Source organism: Lepidochelys kempii, chromosome 7 (genome assembly GCF_965140285.1).
Source record: "Lepidochelys kempii isolate rLepKem1 chromosome 7, rLepKem1.hap1, whole genome shotgun sequence".
Lineage (NCBI taxonomy): Eukaryota > Metazoa > Chordata > Testudines > Cheloniidae > Lepidochelys > Lepidochelys kempii.
The window spans coordinates 72645042-72666510 of NC_136386.1; the positions used below are offsets into that span (position 1 = coordinate 72645042).

General features: G+C 39.0%; 2 protein-coding genes across 2 annotated transcripts in view; one reads left to right on the plus strand and one right to left on the minus strand.

Moving 5' to 3' along the window:
• MMRN2 (multimerin 2) overlaps positions 1-2212 on the plus strand; it is a 45448-nt gene extending 43236 nt beyond the window's left edge. The window contains exon 7 of the mRNA XM_073353333.2: positions 855-2212. Coding sequence (XP_073209434.1) covers positions 855-1237 — 383 coding nt within the window. The 3' untranslated portion in view covers positions 1238-2212. The remainder of the gene's footprint in view (positions 1-854) is intronic.
• A 3927-nt stretch (positions 2213-6139) lies between these two features.
• BMPR1A (bone morphogenetic protein receptor type 1A) overlaps positions 6140-21469 on the minus strand; it is a 172012-nt gene continuing 156682 nt past the window's right edge. Inside the window, exons 12-13 of the mRNA XM_073353348.2 lie at positions 20602-20732; positions 6140-12628 (exon numbers count right to left, since the gene is read on the minus strand). Of these exons, the coding sequence (XP_073209449.1) occupies positions 12503-12628; positions 20602-20732 (257 nt within the window). The 3' untranslated portion in view covers positions 6140-12502. The remainder of the gene's footprint in view (positions 12629-20601; positions 20733-21469) is intronic.

Below are 21469 nucleotides of genomic sequence, written 5' to 3' on the forward strand. Positions count from 1 at the left end.
ATGATCTAGCCAGCTTTCTATCCACCTTATAGTCCATTCATCCAATCCATACTTTTTAAACTTGCTGGCAAGAATACTGTGGGAGACTGTATCAAAAGCTTTGCTAAAGTCAAGATATATTATGTCCACCGCTTTCCCCATGTCCACAGAGTCAGTTATCTCATTATAGAAGGCAATCAGGTTGGTCAGGCATAACTTGCCCTTGGTGAATCCATGCTGACTGTTCCTGGTCTCCCCCATGAACTCTGGTCTTTTTATGTACTTCTACTCTATACCATACAGATTAACAGATTTCATGGGGGAGACCAGCATTTCTCTTGCTCTTGTAGCTAGATCGGCTCAGCAATGCTGATGGTAGCAAAAATCTAGTTATTTGTTTTACAGTAACACCTAGAAGCCTCAACCAAGATTGGGGCCTTACTGTGCCAGGCATTGTATAAACACACAATGAGCACACAGTTGAAACAGAGACAAAGAGTAGGAGTGGAAGCAGAGGTGCAGAGAGGTAAAGTGACTTGCCGAAAGTTTCACAGCAGAGCCAAGAATAGAACCTAGGTCTTGTGACCCACTAGTCCAGTGCCCTACCCACTAGAACATGGTGCCTCATTAAATCAAACGGAGATGATTCCTAAGACCTAAAGGAAGCAGATATAGATATAATACTGTTGAGCCATTTTGATTCCCATTGTGAGCACAATCTTATTTTAAATATTTACATTTAATACGGTAAGTTAACACAAATATATATGTGGCAATCATAATTACAAGCTTTATTCCACTACCTACCTGTGGGGAGCTAGCACAGAAAGAGTTGCTGTATTGTTAAAACTGTTCCTCTCCCTGTGTTGTTCTAGATTCATCAGTGGCATTCTACGTTGGATTCTCTGAAGAATGGGATGAAATAAAAGCATTGAGATTTAATGAAACATACCTTAATTATGGTAACAGCTATTTCCCCGAACAGGGCTACTTCAAAGCACCTCAAAATGGTGTCTATATGTTTGTCATCAATGTGAAGTTTAGTGCAGGACCTGCACTAGGCCAGCTGGTTTTTAGCCATGGGAACAGAATGACTCTGTCAAGTACTCAGGAGTCAACTGGAAGCTCTGAGACCACTTTTGCTATGGCAGAGCTGAAGAAGGAGGAGAGAGTGTGGTTTGAACTGCTGCAGGGCTCTATAGTGAAACGTAGCCCACCTGGAACAACCATGGGTGGATTTCTAATATTTAAAACTTGAAGTGTGCCATTGTTCATTAGTCAACATTTTTCCACAGATACAGTGGACCATCAATTACTGCCTGATCTGTGATTTGTGTGCATGTAAATTCTGTTGCGTGTGTTTAACATAGCACTCTTAGATTTACCAGCACGTTCCTTTCTAGACATATTTGGTTTTTGATTACTTAAAGCATCACATAGAATTCAGAGAAATGGAATTTTATTAAGTTTCTTCTGTGTGATAAATGTCTCATGCTCTATCTCCCCTCATAGACATGATAGCAGGGCCACCTCCTCCCTCCCCACTGAATAACCTCCCACTGGCAGCTCTAGCAATTAATTAGGCTGAAAAGCCATATTAATAAAGAATATTGCTTTAGCTATTTTTGATGCAGTTTAACATCTGTAGATGATAATCCCAAAACATCTAGCCTGCCTGCTCTCTGCAGACCACTAGTGACCTAGTGATAGTTTGTGAACCACCGAACCCAATTCAGCAAAGTGCTTAAGCATATACTTAACTTTAAGAATGTGAAGAGACCCAGTTAATGCAATGGGATGCCTCCTGTGCTTCAAGTTACACACACAAGTAAATCTTTACAGCCTTAGATAGGCACTGCTGTCTCAGTTTTCTAGGCACTTGGTCATGATCTAACTGAATTGTAAAGCTAATTTTAATGTGATGCTATCAAACTGATATAGGCCCAAATTTCTGTTTTAGTGGAAAAAAACAGGTTAAGTGATATATTGACAGTAATAAAATGTCAACGAAACATTTTTTTTAAATTTAAAATCATGCTTCTGCAGCGTTTGCAACCGAAAAGTTCCAGCACTCTGCTAATGGTACACAACAAAAAGTTAAACTGACTAATCTATTGTCATTAGCTCACTTGAATGGAATGCAAAAGGTAAGTTAGAGTTGAGGGAAATTCTGAGATTTCAAAATTTGGTTTCATCCTGTATTGGGATGAAAAGTCAAATCTCTGATTTTTACATATACTACTTCATTTTGATAAGGTCAAAATGTTTTGGCTTTTACATTATAAATATAATATATAAATCAAAATGATGAAATTGAAGTGCAACATTTCAAACTTATAAAAACAAAATGTTTAAAAAATTCTGACAAAATGGATACATCCCCCTCAAAACACAGATTTAGTCAAATCAGCATTTTCCGATGGTAAACTGTTCCATTGGAAAAATTTTGACCAGCTCTAGTTGTGAGCATTAAACTAAAGAATTACTAAAAACATGTATTGCTCTTCAAACCTTAATTTTATAGCTGACTGTGCCCTTTGCAGTGAAGATTGGATGTACCAGTTCGTAACATGTAGAATAATCACATGAAAGCATTCCTTTGCACCATTGCCTCTGCATGTTTCTTGGAATACGGCAAACCAGAAAGTTAGCAGTTTTAACTGTTTATAAATTAACTCACTGGTGGGATTGTAAACATCTCTCTGTTCTGCGGTCTCCAATACACTGAAGACTGAAAATACACCATTTATTCTGCACCTTTGACAAGTAACGTAATCTCATTTTTGTGCACAATACTGCTTGAATATTTTGAGCTGGGGGGAGGAAAGAGTACAAGAAAACCAAGATGGGGTGTGAAAGTGCAAAGGGAGACAAAAGCATCAGTGACAGGGCTGGTATCTTTTAGTTAGACCATAAAATCAGGTGACCCAGACACTTTTAATGAAGTAGATTCAAGTCTCCTTTCTATCCCACTCATCATCTCCAGCAGTGATATGGCTTAGAGAAACCAGGTAAAATCCCGGCCTCATTGAAGTCAATGGGAGCTTCGACAATGACTTCAGTTGAGTCACAATTTTACATGAGTTATTCAAAGTGTATTTGTCCACATGTACAATAAATTTTTCAGAGACATTATTGTCTATGATTGCCAAGCTTCACAGTGCCTGACATGCTTTTTAAAATTCTTAAGTATTAAAGCAAATTTTTGCTGACAGTAAAAAGTTTAATTATATTTAAGTTCTAAGGGTGGCCAAAAAACTTATACCAAAAATATAAGAGTTCTATACTATTATTGGCAAGGGATAATATTAGTAAGGGGATAAATTAATATTCTTTAGGTTATATCAGTTATGTCAACATTTTGCCAAAAGGAGTCTCAAAACTTTAAAATATAATACCAATATGTGGCCAAAAGGCCAAATACCATGGGGGAGAAGTTACAACTGATTAATCAAAACAAAATTAAAATAATTCATCAAAAATTCCACTGAAACACAGCCTCTTCATCCTGCCTTTCAATACTATTCACAAATAAAACACAATCTCACCCTAGCCAACATTAATGCCATGTGGTAAAACAGAACAGATTAAGTATCAACCACAGTACAATAGCTACAGCTCATTAAAAACCAAAGATATTGGCAACATATCTAGGCACTTTCCAGCACTACATTTCTATGATTCTATATTTCAAGGTACCATAAATATTAGCTGTTAAAAAGGACAATTCTATTTGAGATATAAACTGCTGCTCCTTGGACTGATGAAAATGTCCAGAGGGACTCAGTTTTAAGTATTATATCCCACTGGCCACTTTTGGAACCCATAGAACAAGAGTTTACTACTATAAACTTCACTCAAGTAAAAATAAAAAATTATAATTGGCTTTCTAATTAATATTATTTGTAGGGCTGTCAAACAATTACAAAAATTAATCGCGATTAATCGTGCTGTTAAACAATAGAATACCATTTATTTAAATATTTTTGAATGTTTTTTACATTTTCAAATATATTGATTTCAATTACAACACAGAATACAAAGTGTACAGTGCTCACTTTATATTTATTTTTGATTACAAATATTTGCACTGTAAAAAACAAAAGCAACAGTATTTTCAATTCACCTAATATAAGTACTTTAGTGCACTCTCTATCATAAAGAAAAGGAGTACATGTGGCGCCTTAGAGACTAACAAATTGAGTAGCTTACAAAAGCTCATGCTCAAATAAATTTGTTAGTCTCTAAGGTGCCACAAGTACTTCTTTTCTTTTTGCGAATACAGACTAACACGGCTGCTACTCTGAAACCTCTCTTTATCATGGAAGTTGAACTTACAAATGTAGAATTATGTACAAAAAATAACTACATTCAAAAATAAAACAATATAAAACTTTAGAGCCTACAAGTCCACTCAGTCCTACTTCAGCCAATCGCTCAGACAAACACGTTTGGTTACATTTGCAGGAGAGAATGGTGCCAGCTTCTTGTTTACAATGTCACCTGAAAGTAAGAACAGGTGTTTGCTTGGCACTGTTGTAGCCGGTGTCGCAAGATATTTACATACCAGATGCGCAAAAGATTCATATGTCCCTTCATACTTCAACCACCATTCCAGAGGAGATGCATCCACGCTGATGACAGGTTCTGCTCGATAATGATGCAAAGCAGAGCGGACTGATGCAGTTTCATTTTCATCATCTGAGTCAGATGCCACCAGCAGGTCGATTTTCTGTTTTGGTGGTTCGGGTTCTGTAGTTTCCGCATCTGAGTGTTACTCTTTTAAGACTTCTAAAAGCATGCTCAACACCTTGTCCCGCTCAGATTTTGGAAGGCACTACAGATGCTTAAACCTTCGGTCAAGTGCTGTAGCTATTTTTAGAAATCTCACATTGGTACCTTTGCATTTTGTCAAATCTGCAGTGTGAGTGTTCCTAAATCAAACAACATGTACTGGGTCATCATCTGAGACTACTGTAACATGAAATATATGGCAGAATGCGGGTAAAACAGAGATGGGGATGTACAATTCTCCCCCAAGGAGTTCAGTCACAAATCTAATTAATGCACTATTTTTTTAACAAACAACATCAGCATGGAAGAATGTCCTCCAGAATGGTGTCTGAAGCATGACGGGGCATATGAATGTTTAGCATATCTGGCACGTAAATACTTTGCAACAACAGCTACAACAGTGCCATGCAAATGCCTGTTCTCACTTTCAGGAGACATTGTAAATAAGAAGCAGGCAGCATTATCTCCTGTAAATGTAAACAAACTTATCTGTCTTAGCGATTGGTTGAACAAGAAGTACGACTGAGTGGACTTGTAGGCGCAAAAGTTTTACATTGTTTTGTTTTTGAGTGCAGTCATGTATCAAAAAAAATCTACATTTGTAAGTTACACTTTCACAATAGAGATTGCAGTACAGTATTTGTATGACGTGAACTGAAAAATACTATTGCTTTTATCATTTTTACAGTGCAAATATTTGTAATAAAAATAATATAAAGTGAGCACTGTACACTTTGTATTCTGTGTTGTAATAGAAATCAATATATTTGAAAATATAGAAAAACATCCACAAATATTTAATACATTTCAATTGGCATCTTATTGTTTAACAGTGTGATTAATCGCGATTAATTTTTGTAATAACAGTTAATTTTTTTGAGTTAATCGCATAAGTTAACTGTGATTAATTGACAGCCCTAGTTATTTGTACTGGCAATAAGAGTTTGTGTGAATTCAAAGTCAAATAGATCTTTACCTTTATAGGCAACATATACATAAAAGGTCTATCCCCAAACACAAATAATCAAGCAAAGCAGTTTATTAAAAGCTGGCTTTGTTCTTCTTCCAATACGAACCAAGGAGAAAATTTAAGAAGAAGAATACTGATTTTAGTATTGTGCCCACATTTAAGGCACTGGATGATTGATGATAGTCCACCAAACAACTTTGAGCATCACTAAGGAAGATGATTAAAGCTGTTAATTGTTAACTTATCCAATGATTTAAAGACTGAACCAAATACAGTATTTTAAAAGCAGAGAAGTACTTGGTTATGCATTAACAGTTTCCAAGGTAGTACATACTCATGAAGTCTTATAGTAATACAAAACACATTACTAATATGTACTAAAATAAGGTTATTTACTTAAAAATGATACATTGGACATAATCTGTGTACAGAAAAAAGCATTCATGGTAAACTTAAGGCACCTTTTAAATCAGATGCTGTACAAGGTACATTAGTGTGTTACATTTTAAAAGATTATTCTACACTTTTGGCATATAACAAACACAAGAATGTAATCATTCTGCTTGTTTTGCCCTTCTCTCATTTTTATTTACATCTTCTCTAAGTGAACTACAATGTTATTTTTGTATACAATATAATACATTTCATGTTGGGCATGGGTAGGTCAGAGCACAAACATCACTACAGTATGTGGACTTAATTGCATTCAAGGATAATATAGAACAAGGCAACAATTACATGAGATTTGTTGAACAAATTAAGTAAAACAGTATTTACTCCAACTTTGTGATAACTATTAAACCATGGCTACTATACTGTGAACTCCATAAAGCTCTGTATTATATAACATTATATCACCCCTACATGGGGGGTACACCCAGTGGAAGCAGGATTGTGTCCTCTGACTTCTTACAGAAGCACTGTCACAACAATGGAGAACTGCTAAATCATTTCCTATCTAACCAAAATAAAAGATAAATATTACTTCCCTTTAAACATTATTACAGTAACCAAAAAAGGTTTTTAATTTTAAACTTAAGTGACATTTTTACTCTTCAAATGGTTTTAGTCTGTTAATTTAATTTAAAATATAGTATGTGAAGACAATATAGCTGATTTGTATCCAAAGAATTAATTTTATAGCACATTCAGTGGTCATTTAGATGACGTCCTAAAATTTGATTCTAGGCTTACTGAGGAGGTAACAGTTAAAGATTCATTCTGCATTTTAATATCAACACTTAAAGATAATATAATTTAAAAATGTAAAGGAAATAATTAAGGAAAATATGGTACATACAAATGAAACTGACAGTTTTCCAAGATTTTAAAGTCTCGTACTTTCAAAAATATCTACCTTGAAAGCTGATTAGAGGCCTACAGAAGTTGTATATCACTTATCTAATTTGGGTTTTCAAGATACTCATTCTTAAAGAAAAATTCTAAGATAAGCAAACAGTAAAACCCAAAACGAAAGCCTGCATTCATTCCTAGAAACATCATATTCCTTTAGGAATTTACAAGTTAATCAGGAATGTAAATGTTTCCTTACTCTCACTGAATACAATGGCCTCAATTATCTCAAAGATGCAAGTTACTTTCCATCCAACTAAAGCAAGGTAGAACATGCGAGACAATACAAATCTCCATATGCAACTGCTTAATTGGTTCCAAGGCACAGACCATGTTCACAAGGCATACTCTACACATTACATTTAAAAGATATTTGCCAGGCATCCTCTCTCTCTCTCTTTTTTTAAATACTGGTTGATAAATAATTACTGAAGTAAGTTTGACCAACAAAATGAGATGATCACTCACTTCGGATGAAGGAGTCTGATACTCCTTTAAAAGGCTTTGGAATCCTTATAAGGCAACACAACTTGACTTAAGTCTGCATTAAGTACAAAAATATTTTTATTTAATACATTTGCTAAGATTAATGTCAAGATTTTAAGAAATGGGTATCTAAAGCTATGAGCCTAAACTCATATTTAGGCCCCGATTTTGCAAGTTACTTCACATAGGACTTAAGCACGTGCTTAAGTGCTTTACTGAATTAGGGCCTTAATTTACTGATTTTCAGAAGTACTGAGCACCTACCAGCTCTCAATTGAGCCAATGAAATACTCAGGATTTGAGACTATAAGGCCTTTTATTGAGGTGCCTAAAACAGATTTTGGAGCCCAACTAGGCAACCACTTTTTAGAATTTAGGTGTAAGTCCCCCTCCACCTCTTTCTTCCTCCTCCCCCAAACCCAACAGAAAACCCAGCTCAGTGGATTTACTTTATGTAAAAGTGTTTTCTGTAAAGCCTTTTAAAGTGTTAAGGTATTTATTCAGAGTATGTCTAAACTACAATTAAAAACCCATGGCTGGTCCATGCCAGCTGATTCAGGCTAAGGGGTTGTTTAACTGCAGTGTAGACATTCAGGCTCAGGCTGGCACCTGGGCTCTAGGACTCTGCGAGGTGGGAGGGTCCCTGAGCTCAGACTGCAGCTCGAACTCAAACATCTATAGTGCAATTAAACAGCCCCTTAGCCTGAGCCCCAGGAGCCTGAGTCATCTGGCATGGGCCAGCCACAGGTGTCTAATTGCAATGTAGACATACCCTCAGTATCACCAACATTTTGCCTTGCAAAAACTTAAGCAATAAATATTTGGGATGGGAGGGAAATCAATGAATAATTAAAAATGGTGTTTCATTTTTACATTTCTGTCGCTTTATTTAGACTACCACCAACTGTTTTCCTTAAAGACTTCAGAAAAATCATGTCAAGATTAAACGTCAGCAAACAAATTGTAGCTAATAAAGATGTATAATTCACATGGCACTTTATTGGATTAAGTTAAAAAAAACTCCAAGTTCTGAAAGAGCAAGCTTATGGGACATGTGCATAAACATTTCCCTTTTTATTGTTAAAAACCCAGGGTGGTGGGTGGGTGGAAGCAACTTATTCTAAATGATTGATTTCATTACTCATGCCAAATATTTTTCAACTACCTGTGCTACTTTTGGGGGAATTCTACGTCACTGCGCATGCGCAGAATTCATGGTCCCCGCAGATTTCTTTGCTTCCCTACAGAAGAATGACTTCTGATGGGGAAGTAAAGGGAAGCCGCAAGAGCAGTCACATGCCCCTCCCCAGAAGTGCAGGCACGCTAGTTTGAGTGCCCAGAGCAGCCGATAGAGATGTAAATCACAGCTGGGGTGGGAGGGCTGGGCAGTCATGTGTGAGAGAGAAAGATACACTCTGTCCCTCTCGTTCGCTATTGCGGAATGCTCAGTGTGAAGGGGCAGGGCTTTGAGGTGTTTCTGAGAAGACAGGTGTGGGGCAGGCTCTGTTCCCACAGGCAGAGTAGAAAGTAGCAGCCTGCCTGCTTAGTGAATTGTTCCCATTGTTCTTAGTAAATTCCCCAGGAGTATAAAACAGGTGTAAAAAATTTAAGGCTCCTTTATATTCCCAAAGTGGTGTAAAGAAGCCTTATTGTAAAGGACAGTATGGCCTTATAAATGTTTATGGTGCTTTAGTGATTAGAACTGGTCTAAATTTTTTGACTGAAAAATTTTCCTATGAAAATGGGCTCTATGAACTGTTTCTACTGACCTTCCTGGAGATGGTCAGTAGCCAATATAAATTGTGAGTGTGAGCCCTCACTTGCTCTTCAGTTGCCTGTGATGTAACACTGAGCATATGGCTGCATATATTTGTTGATTAATAATTAGAAGTAAAGGGTCAATACTAGCTACATTACTACTAGACATTGCGGGCTTGGGGATTTCCTCCAATGCTCCCCACTCCCATTCTCCATCCATTGTATTGTAGTTTAAATAAATTACCAAAATAATTGAAACCAGCGTGATTATATTGCGTTATATTAACAAATAAAATATGCAGAATTTTGCAGAGTTTTAAAATAGTGTGTGCAGAATTTTTAATTTTTTGGCACAGAACTCCCCCAGGAGCACTGGGCAAACTAATGCACAAAGACATGCTTAACAACTTCAGCCTCATCTTATATCTTTCTTGACAATGGACGGAAAAAAATTTTAAAGCCCTTTTTTTCATAAGAATTGTGGCACACTATTGTCTACTGCTGTCTTCAAATAAGTTAAAATTATATTTGACACACCCAGGAATTGTTCAACCAGAATACATATTAATACTTAAAGGCTTTAATGAACAAAAGTAATGACTTTATTTTAAAAAAGAAATGTCCCCTGAAATAACTAGTTTTCTATAAAATATGTAGCATTGTTAAATAACGTCTGTACATCACAACAGAAAATAAAAAATTCTGCAGTCTTTTGCCTGACCACTTACTTTTTGCAAACTATGGAACAGAAGTGAAAAAACCCAGTGTTAGATAGTTATTTGCAGTTGTTCACAAATGCATATTGGAACTTCATTAAGTTACATTTTCTATTGTATTTTCAAAGGACATTTTAACACAATTTCAAAGCAGTCTCCATGTACCCATTTTAAGACGACAGATAATTTATCAAAAATCTTAATATGAAATCACTATGTCTGACGAATGTCAACATTTTTCCAAAAATTTTTCCCCCTCCAAATCTGAGCTATAGCATGTGTGTGCACATTTACCTATGACCAGGTGTTTTAAAATAGAGCACATTACACACTATATAAATACCTTCCCTTTTTAAAATTATCTAGAACAAGGTTACAGTACAAGGTTAGAGGCACTTAAATTAGGTTTAACTGAACTGTTCCAATATTGTGTTTTTAATCTTCAGCAAGATTCACAGCATTGGAGTTTAAACTTGAGTTATGTTGCTTTTTCTGACTTCAAACTGATAGTGACAAAATTAATGGTATATAACTAATGGCCCAACTTTACACTAACCATTTTAGTTTTTTTTGCCTTTTATACAAACCTGTCTTGATCAACCAAAAAAACAGCAGAAATTTGATTTCCTGTGCAAGCCAAATGGCTTTCATATAACTAGCCAGTCACTGCAGTACAGAATCATACGCACAGCACTGCGTATTATACAGAAACCCTTGACCAAATCCTGCAGCAATGTTAATTTATTAACATTAAAATACCTTTCAATCCCATTTCTCCCATACCCAACAACACACATCCGATTCAGTTGAAAATACTCACTGATTTACCATTCGTCAGTGACGATTTTCAGGAATGACAGTATTTGATTATGTTTTTTCATTGTGTCCTCTAGATGGCCCAGCTCTAAGATCTTCAGCAGTAACGATGCTGTTAAGGTGATCTAGCTCAGAATCTCCCTTGCCTGCCTCATGCATGTCAGTCAGCTTCAGCTGTTCATCTCAGTTCCCCAGGTCTTGGATGACACTGTATTCTCTCAGTTTCCTAGCTGCCCAGCCTGCACTTCTGTGAGTGGGCCCTATTTGCAAACTGGACTCCAGCTCTGGCTCTCAGACCTCCCCTCCTGTCTGGTTCTATAGAATAGTGAAAGGAGCATGCAGTGCAATCCATTTAATTCCCTCTCATGGGGAAAGATGTAAAGCATGAAGCAGCTGCAGACAGGTCCCAGCAGGGCAGAGAGGCAAAACAGAAAGCCAAAGGTCTGGTTGCTGCAAAATGGTGCAGTCTATAACAAAAATGCTGACTTCTGTGGTGCCTCGAAAAAAGCCAAATTCCACAACCACACAATCATGGAGCATACTGGGCCCCAAGTGAGATGACTGAGGCAGATCACACCTCTCAGTCACTGTTTCAGGCTCTTCGCAGACTCAGGGCTTGTCTCCACAGCAAGGCAATGCACACTAGAGAAGTGTGATTTCTATGAAGTGCACTTATGTGCTGCACACTTACTGGCCTGCAACAACCCTGCTGGAATGCACTAAGAAGTTTCCTAGTGCATGTTAACAAGCAGCATGTATATGAAGCACCCTAGGGGAACTTATAGTGTGTGCCAGCAGGGTCTACATGGATCCGTCAGTATACTTTAGAAATCACACCCCTCTAGTGTATGCATTGCTGCACCGTGTAGACAAGCCCTCAGATGGATATTGGTTTACACTGTTCACATTTCTGAGGTTCTCTTTGCAACCTAAACAGCACAGAAACGTAATTATTTCAACATGAAAATTGAGATTCTGGAGCACAATTCTGTGTCGAGGGATGAATTCTGTGGCAAATCCTGTAACTGTGGAATCAGGGAACATACGGGGCCCTGACCATAAGTCTTTCTGTGAATTTAAATGATCTATCCCAAATGGCAGTCAAAGAATCCTGGCACACACATAAAAGACCCATAAAAGGCATAGGAACTGTTAAACTGAGTAGTATCTCAAACAGATTCCTAACCTACAGGCTATTTCAAAAAGACTTGGTATGAACCAACTAGGTTTTTATCAGGTAGAAGGCAAAAAGCTTATATTTCTCCATCTCTGTTGAATCCATTTAGCTTCTTAAGGCTTTCACAGAAAGCACTGTACTCTGAACATGCAATTTAGTACCCAGAGTTTCACTGGAGACTCACTAAGTGTGACTGAAGTCTCAATGCAGCTTAAAACAAAAATGATACGCATATTTAAAACAAGGCTGTCCATATATGTAGCATGTAGTGTACAGAGACTTTCAGCATTATATTCTACAAAGTACTGAAAGATTTAATATTAGCAGCCTGTAAAAGTAAGATGAGGAAGTGGACTGAATCTCAGTTGCTTCTTCTTCCCACTTAGTTCCCACCCTTATCAGGGTGAAAAGTTCTAGGAGTCCAACTCTGCTCCTCAGTACTATATTATTCTGTCAAATCTTTACATCTTGTGATTCAACCATCTTGGCAAGTGTCTTCTTGATCCTCAAAGCTGTAAGTCTAGAGGCAGGATTGTGGGCCCAGCATTCAGACATTAACTTCAACACTGCTCTTAAACACTGGAAATTAAAAAACAAAAGGATACTATTGTAAACAATAATGACTGACAGTTGAAATGGTACAAGTTTTAAGAAGGACTCTGGTGAAGCACGTAGGCCAAAAAGCTTAATTTTTTTTCAATATTCTGTTGATTTATTTACAATATCCTTTGTCAATTATTTCACCTGAATAAAGTAACATTGATATCTCCAACACTGATCTGATTTAGAAAGTGTGCCTTAGTTACAATGCAACAACAAACTGGTGCTCTTTCTTTTGTTTTTAAGAGCTCAGTATTCTTTTCAATTTACTGCCTGAATTCAAAAATGGAAGAGGACTATAAAGTTTCAGTGGGTCAGGCTAACATCCTATAGCAGAGTAATGAGGTGTCATACGGTGTATCCGATGTTTCTCACCAGAGGGAAGGTTGGCATGACAAAAGGTCTGATTGGGTGACAAGTGAACTGGGAGAAATTAGGGCATTTCCAAAAGAAATGAACAATCTCTGACAGGGTGGGAAAAGTAGTAATATAGCATGCATATAGCTGTTATTTGAAGCAGGTAGATTATATTACTTATCTTCCAACATCAATAATATCCATTTAAAGACCATATATTCCGGTTTAATCCATAATTACATAGAATGATAAAAAACCTTGCACCTCTTGGGAGAATGTTTATTACATAGTAATGCTGAATTGACAATAAAATATATGCATTTTTTAATCTTGATCACAGTGTAAGGTAATTCACACCAATTTGGGAAAATGTGTGACAGTCTTCAAATAGTAAACATTTGAAGACTGCCAACAGTCTTTGGAACCCTACCTTAAAAGGTTTACTCAATTTCAAGCACTTTGAAAATAAATGCAGAATTTTGAACACAAATTTGTGTGCCTCTTAAACAGCAAATTAATGTAACAGGGATGGCCAAACTGCGCCTCGTGAGCTGCATGCGGCTCTTTTACAGTTAAAGTGTGGCTGAAGGAGCCCACCAAAACTGTAGGGGTGTGTGTGAAGGACTTCTGCACTGCAGCAGCGTGGTGGGGCTAGAGGCTTCTGCCAGAAATGACTGGTGCCTGCTGAGAGTATGGGGGGTGTGTGTGTGTGTGTGTCCACAATAAAGGTTCCCCTGCTCCCAACAGCTTGAGTCATGCGGCATGCCCTCCCTCCTACCTTCAGTGGCACATTCCAGCAGATCCTAGGTGCTAGCTCCACGTGGAGAGGAAACAGCAAACAGCTGGGAGCTGTAGGAAAAGGCCACTGCTTTAGCTCCATGAGGAGAGGCAGCAGAAAAAGCCGCAGCTCTCTCTGCAGCTCCCAGCTGTTTGTCACTGCCTCTCCCCATGCCTCCAGCTCCCAGCTTGCCGGCTCCAGCAGCTGCTGTGCAGAGAGGGGACCCGATGACACCATATGCCCAAGCGGGGCCAGCAAATCATGGCAAAAATCTGGGGGGGGCACGTAAGCCCAGGTGCGCCCCCCTCCATCTCCTCTGGCTTCTGCCCAGAAGGGAGGGGTGGTCTCGGGGCTTCAGTCCCACGTGACTTGCCTGCCAGTGTTCAGGGCTTCAATATATAGCAGCATATCTGAACTAGCACTACTTTCATACTAAACATTGGAAATTATGTAGCATGAGCTACTGTGACCCTTAATAAATGGGCATTTTAATCCCATTATTATTTCACCTTCTTCTGGGATACTGACCCTAGAATATCACTAATTCTCCTAAAAAGAAAAGGAGTACTTGTGGCACCTTAGAGAATAACAAATTTATTTGAGCATATGCTTTTGTGAGCTACAGCTCACTTCATTGGATGCATGCAGTGGAAAATACACTGGGGAGATTTTATATACACAGAGAACATGAACCAATGGGTGTTACCATACACACTGTAACGAGAGTGATCAGGTAAAGTGAGCTATTACCAGTAGGAGAGAAAAAAACCCTTCTGTAGTGATAATCAAGGTGGGCCATTTCCAGCAGTTGACAAGAATGTGTGAGGAACCGAGGGGGGAGAGGAACATGGGGAAATAGTTTTACTTTGTGTAATGACACATCCGCTCCCAGTCTTCATTCAAGCCTAATGTAATGGTGTCCAGTTTGCAAATTAATTCCAATTCAGCAGCCTCTCGTTGGAGTCTGTTTTTGAAGTTTTTTTGTAGAAGAATTGCAACTTTTAGGTCTGTAATCGGGTGACCAGAGAGACTGAAGCGTTTTCCAACTGTTTTTTGAATAATTCTTGATGTCTGATTTGTGTTCATTTATTCTTTTATGTAGAGACTGTCCGGTTTGGCCAATGTACATTGCAGAGGAGCATTGCTGGCACATGATGGCATATATCACATTGGTAGATGTACAGGTGAACGAGCCTCTGATAGTGTGGCTGATGTGATTAGGCCCTATGATGGTATCCCCTGAATAGATATGTGGACACAGTTGGCAACGGGCTTTGTTGCAAGGATAGGTTCCTGGGTTAGTGGTTTTGTTGTGTGGTGTGTGGTTGCTGGTGAGTATTTGTTTCAGGTTGGGGGGCTGTCTGTAAGCAAGGACTGGCCTGTCTCCCAAGATCTGTGAGAGTGATGGGTCGTCCTTCAGGATAGGTTGTAGATCCTTGATGATGGGCTGGAGAGGTTTTAGCTGGGGGCTGAAGGTGACGGCTAGTGGTGTTCTGTTATTTTCCTTGTTGGGCCTGTCCTGTAGTAGGTAACTTCTGGGTACTCTTCTGGCTCTGTCAATCTGTTTCTTCACTTCAGCAGGTGGGTATTATAGTTGTAAAAACGCTTGACAGAGATCTTGTAGGTGTTTGTCTGTGTCTGAGGGGTTGGAGCAAATGCGGTTGTATCATAGAGCTTGGCTGTAGACAATGGATCGTGTGGTGTGGTCTGGATGAAAGCTGGAGGCATGTAGGTAAGTATAGCAGTCAGTAGGTTTCTGGTATAGGGTGGTGTTTATGTAACCATTGCTTATTAGCACCGTAGTGTCCAGGAAGTGGATCTCTTGTGTGGACTGGTCCAGGCTGAGGTTGATGGTGGAATTCCTCAAGGGCTTCTTTTCCATGGCCTCAGATGATGCAGATCAATGTAGCGCAAGTAGAGTAGGGGCGTTAGGGGACGACAGCTGAGGAAGCGTTGTTCTAAGTCAGCCATAAAAATGTTGGCATACTGTGGGGCCCTGCGGGTACCCATAGCAGTGCTCCTGATTTGAAGGTATACATTGTCCCCAAATGTGAAATAGTTATCGGTGAGGACAAAGTCACAAACTTCAGCCACCAGGTTTGCCGTGACATTATTGGGGATACTGTTCCTGACAACTTGTAGTCCATCTTTGTGTGGAATGTTGGTGTAGAGGGCTTCTACATACATAGTGGCTAGGGTGGTGTTTTCAGGAAGATCACTGATGGATTGTAGTTTCCTCAGGAAATCAGTGGTGTCTCGAAGATAGCTAGGAGTGCTGGTAGACTAGGGCCTGAGGAGGGAGTCTACATAGTCAAACATCACGAAAGCTTATACTCAAAAAAATTTGTTAGTCTCTAAGGTGCCACAAGTACTCCTTTTCTTTTTGCGGATACAGACTAACATGGCTGCTACTCTGAAACTAATTCTCGTAATGATCTCAGGTACACAATGATAACAGGAACAATGCAAAACCAAATAATACTCTATTTGAGATCTCTCTGAGTAAAAAGGAAAATGAAGGTTACTTACTTGTATCTGGAGTTCTTTGAGATGGACTATGCATATTCCCACTCATGGGATGCTCCGACCAGCACAGCCTGAACAGTAGAACGCTAGCCAGCAGTGTTCTCTGGAGCGCTCATGCCTGTCCCTCAGCGCTCCCACCAGTGAACATTAAACCTTCCATGGCAAGGATATAAAACGGGTATGGTGGCTAGCTCCCTGAGGTCCTCCTCCCATGACTTCAGGTCCTCTGAGAGTAGGACTCCAAGGCAGAGAGGAAAGGTGTGCAGACTGTGTGAATATGGAGAGTCCATGCCGAACAACTCCAGTTACAAGTAAGTAACCTTCTTTTCTTCTTCGACTATCTGCATATTCCCACCTACAGCACAGTTTAACTGCGGTAATTCTAACCCAGGATGGTGGGAACATGGAATCCCAATAAAACGAGAACTGCATTGCCAAATTTTGCATCTGATCTAGGTTTTAAATCTATAATGAGTAGTTCCTAGTAAAAGTGTGGATTGTACGCCACATTGTTACTCTTTATGATTCTATTAAGGAATATGTCTAGCGAATACCACAGAAACTGCTTCTAATCTAGTACAACGAGCTCTAATTCCTTCAGGAAGACAGGAATTCATCAGCTTAATGTATGTATTCATCAATACATAGCCTAACGCAGTGGCTCCCAACCTTTCTGTGGGAATAGCATATTCCTATTCCCAGAAGACTGTGGCAGGCACCAGACACCCCACCACCGAAATGCCGCCGAGATGTGGCAGCAGCAAGCAGCATCGCCGCCTAAATGCCACTGAGAAACGGCAATGCTTCTCTGTGGCATTTCGGCGGGCAGTTCTCCGGCGACAGCGCTCGGTGGCAGCATTTTGGCAGCGCGGTGTCCTGCGGGTGCACACAACTGCCCCGGCGGGTGCCATTGAGCTCGCGGGCACTGCATTGGGGACCCCTGGCCTAACTCATCTTGAAAGAATTTGTTCAGTGACCACTCTCCCGTTATTCCTCTTTTCATAAGAAATAAAGAAATTGGGAGATTGTTGAAAATGCTTAGTTCTAATTAAATTAAAACTAAAGCCCTTCTAACTTCTAGCACATGAAATCCAGCCTCCTCATCTTGAGTGTGAGGTTCGGGGAAAAAAGCTGGTAACAGATTTATAGTAAAATATAAGAATCTTGGGTGTGTACAGAGAATTCCTTTATCCTTATCAAAGACAGTAAATGGTGGGTACGCATTATCACTTGTAATTCACTTATGCACCTTGCAGAAGAGACAGCTATCAAGATGACTGTCTTAATAGATAAAGAGAACAGTGTACAGATTCTCACAGTTCAAATGAATGTTTCATTAACTGTGTAAGCACTATGTTTAAATTCAAAGATGGTATAGGATATCTAACTGGTGGATATAGATTATTAAGACCTTTCAAGAATCTTCACATCATGAGTAAAAACTAATTTACTATCCACAGGGACATAGTAAACTGAAATTGCTGCAAGATGAACCTTGACTGGTGACAGAGACCAACTCTTTTAAGATATAATAAGTAGGGCTGTTGATTAATCACAGTTAATTCATGCGATTAACTAAAAAAATCGCGATTAGAACATTTTTGATTTGTCATGCTGTTAAACAATAGAATATCAATTGGAATTTATTAAATATTTTGGATGTTTTTCTACATTTTCAAATATATCCATTTCAATTACAACACAGAATACAAAGTGTAATGCTCACTTTATATTATTTTTTATTACAAATATTTGCACTGTAAAAAGGATAAACAAAAGAAATAGTATTTTTCAATTCACCTCATACAAGTACTGTAGTGCAATCGCTTTATCATGATAGTGTAACTTACAAATGTAGGTTTTTTTGTTACATAACGGCACTCAAAAACCATGTAAAACTTTAGAGCCTGCAAGTCCACCGACTTCTACTTCTTGTTTAGCCAATCGCTAAGAAAAACAACGTTCTTTACATTTACGGGAGATAATGCTGCCCACTTCTTAATTATGACACCTGAAAGTGAGAACAGGTGTTCTCATGGCACTGTTGTAGCTGGCGTAGCAAGATATTTACGTGCCAGATGCACTAAAGATTCATATACCTTGTCATGCGTCAGCCATTGTTCCAGAGGACGTGCTTCCATGCTGAAGACGGTCGTTAAAAAATAATGCGTTAAGTAAATTTGTGACTGAACTTCTTGGGGGAGAATTGTATGTCTCCTGTTCTGTTCTATCCGCATTCTGCCATATATTTCATATTATAGCAGTTTCAGATGATGGCCCAGCACATGTTGTTCGTTTTAAGAACACTTTCACAGCAAATTTGACAAAATGCAAAGAAGATACCAATGCGAAATTTCTAAATAGCTACAGCACTCAAGCCAAGGTTTAAGAATCTGAAGTGTCTTCCAAAATCTGAGAGGGACGAGGTGTGGAGCATGCTTTCAGAAGTCGTAAAAGAGCAACACTCCGATGCGGAAACTACAGAACCTGAACCACCAAAAAAGAAAATCAACCTTCTGTTGGTGGCATCTGACTCAGATGATGAAAATGAAAATGCATTGGTTTGCACTGCTTTGGACTGTTATCGAGCAGAACCCGTCATCAGCATGGACGCATGTCCTCTGGAATGGTGACTGAAGCATCAAGGGATATATAAAAGCTTTAGCGCATCTGGCATGTAAATATCTTGCGACGCCGGCTACAACAGTACCATGCAAATACTTGTTCTCACTTTCAGGAGACATTGTAAACAAGAAGCAGGCAGCATTATCTTCTGCAAATGTAAACAAACTTGTTTGTCTAAGCGATTGGCTGAACAAGAAGTAGAACTGAGTGGACGTGTAGGCTCTAAAGTTTTACACTGTTTTGTTTTTGAATGCAGGTTTTTTTTGTACATAATTCTACATTTGTAAGTTTAACTTTCATGATAAAGAGATTGCACTACAGTACTTGTATTAGGTGAATTGAAAAATACTATTTCTTTTGTTTTTTACAGTGTAAACATTTATAATAAAAAATAAATACAAAGTTTGCACGGTACACTTTGTATTCCGTGCTGTAATTGAAATCGATATATTTGAAAATGTAGAAAACATCCAAAAATATTTAAATAAATGGTATTCTATCACTGTTTAACAGCACAATTAATGGCACTTAATTTTTTTAATCGTGTGATTAATCATGATGACTTCTTTTAATCGCTTGACAGCACTAATAAGAAGTAAGATAGAATATATAAGTAATCAGAGCTGTATATAGATCTACCTCAGTAGTTCTCAACTTATTTATCATTGTTTGCTGCATATGCAGGACCCCCGACCCTGTGGGGCAGGACGGCAGCCCCAACCCTGACCCCGCTGAGAGATGAGGGAGGCACATGAGCATGCTAACAAACACTTCTAGCTCGAGTTCTATTGGTCAGGCTGAACGGTCAGTGCATCCAATAAGTGGGAACATGCAGAGGACACCTGGGGTATGTTTTCACTACCTGCCGGATCGGCAGGCAGCAATCGATCCAGCAGGGATTGATTTATCGTGTCTAGTCTAGACGCGATAAATTGACACCCAAGCACTCTCCCATCGACTCCTGTACTCCAACGCCGTGAGAAGCACAGGCAGAGTCGACGGGGGAGCAGCAGCAGTCGACTCACCATGGTAAGTCGATCTAAGTACGTCGACTTCAGCTACATTATTCATGTAGCTGAAGTTGCATAACTTAGATCGATTCCCTCCACCAGTGTAGACCAGGGCCTCAAGAACTGTGCAGTACTACCAATGAAATCTCTCCATGAAAAAGTAATGGGGCCGCTAATGATCTACACCATCGTCTCCTCAGGTCTACAAACACATTAGTATCACCTCATATTCCAGTGTTGAAAATGTCTGATATATCCAGTATGACAGAAAAAGGTATCTGAGGTTGAGTGTGATAAATTGCATTACAATGTCATGTTAAATTGTAGCTCCATTCAAAAACACAAGAAAATACTAAGGCCTAGCTCTAGACTGGTTTGGGGTGAGAATGTGACCATGCAGTTGGTTGCTGGTGAGGTAGTTCTCCTTCCCATTCAGATGGGTACATAAAAAGATCAGGCAGGTAAAAGCTCTACTAGTTGTTCTCACACATTAGTATTTTTATTGTGGTCAGAGATATCTCAAAACATTAGAATGTCTAATTTTGTTGCCTACTCTACTTCAGTTTCAGAAAACTTTTGGGAAAGACTAAAATACCCTTATTACATATTGGGGTTAAAGCTGAACTCCTCCCATTTCTCCCTTTCGACGTACTTACTTCATCGCTATTCCATCTGTTAGATACCACTGGGCGTAGGCGCTTGACGCACACCACCTCTCTCATATCTTCATAAGATGGATCATTCGGCACCATGTCATAATATGGCAGCTGGTACTCTTCAACAATACCTGAAATGTGTGTAAAAGATCAGGGTTATATATATATGAACAAACTAAATCCTTAGATCTGCTATCTAAACTCGTAACTAACTGATGAAGCATAAAACAACACAAAATTCTCTTGTCAGCAACTTAAACTCATCAGTGGTTGAAAACTAAAGGTAACATTAATGGCTATTAGATGGATGTGTAAGGAGTGGTATCCCTAGCCTCTGTTTGTCAGAGGGTGGAGATGGATGGTAGGAGAGAGAACACTAGATCATTACCTGTTAGGTTCACTCCCTCTGGGGCACCTGGCATTGGCCACTGTTGGTAGACAGGATACTGGGCTGGATGGACCTTTGGTCTGACCCAGTATGGCCATTCTTATGTTCTTATGTTAACACAGAATTGTACATAATATCACTTGCTGAAAATTTATAAAAAGAAAAGGAGTACTTGTGGCACCTTAGAGACTAACCAATTTATTTGAGCATGAGCTTTCGTGAGCTACAGCTCACTTCATCGGATGCATACCGTGGTATGCATTCCACGGTATGCATCCGATGAAGTGAGCTGTAGCTCACGAAAGCTCATGCTCAAATAAATTGGTTAGTCTCTAAGGTGCCACAAGTACTCCTTTTCTTTTTGCGAATACAGACTAACACGGCTGTTACTCTGAAACCTGAAAATGTATAGTTGATGGTGAACATTTAGGACCGAATGCTGACTTAATTACCTGTAGTCCCACTGAATGTTTGGCCCTA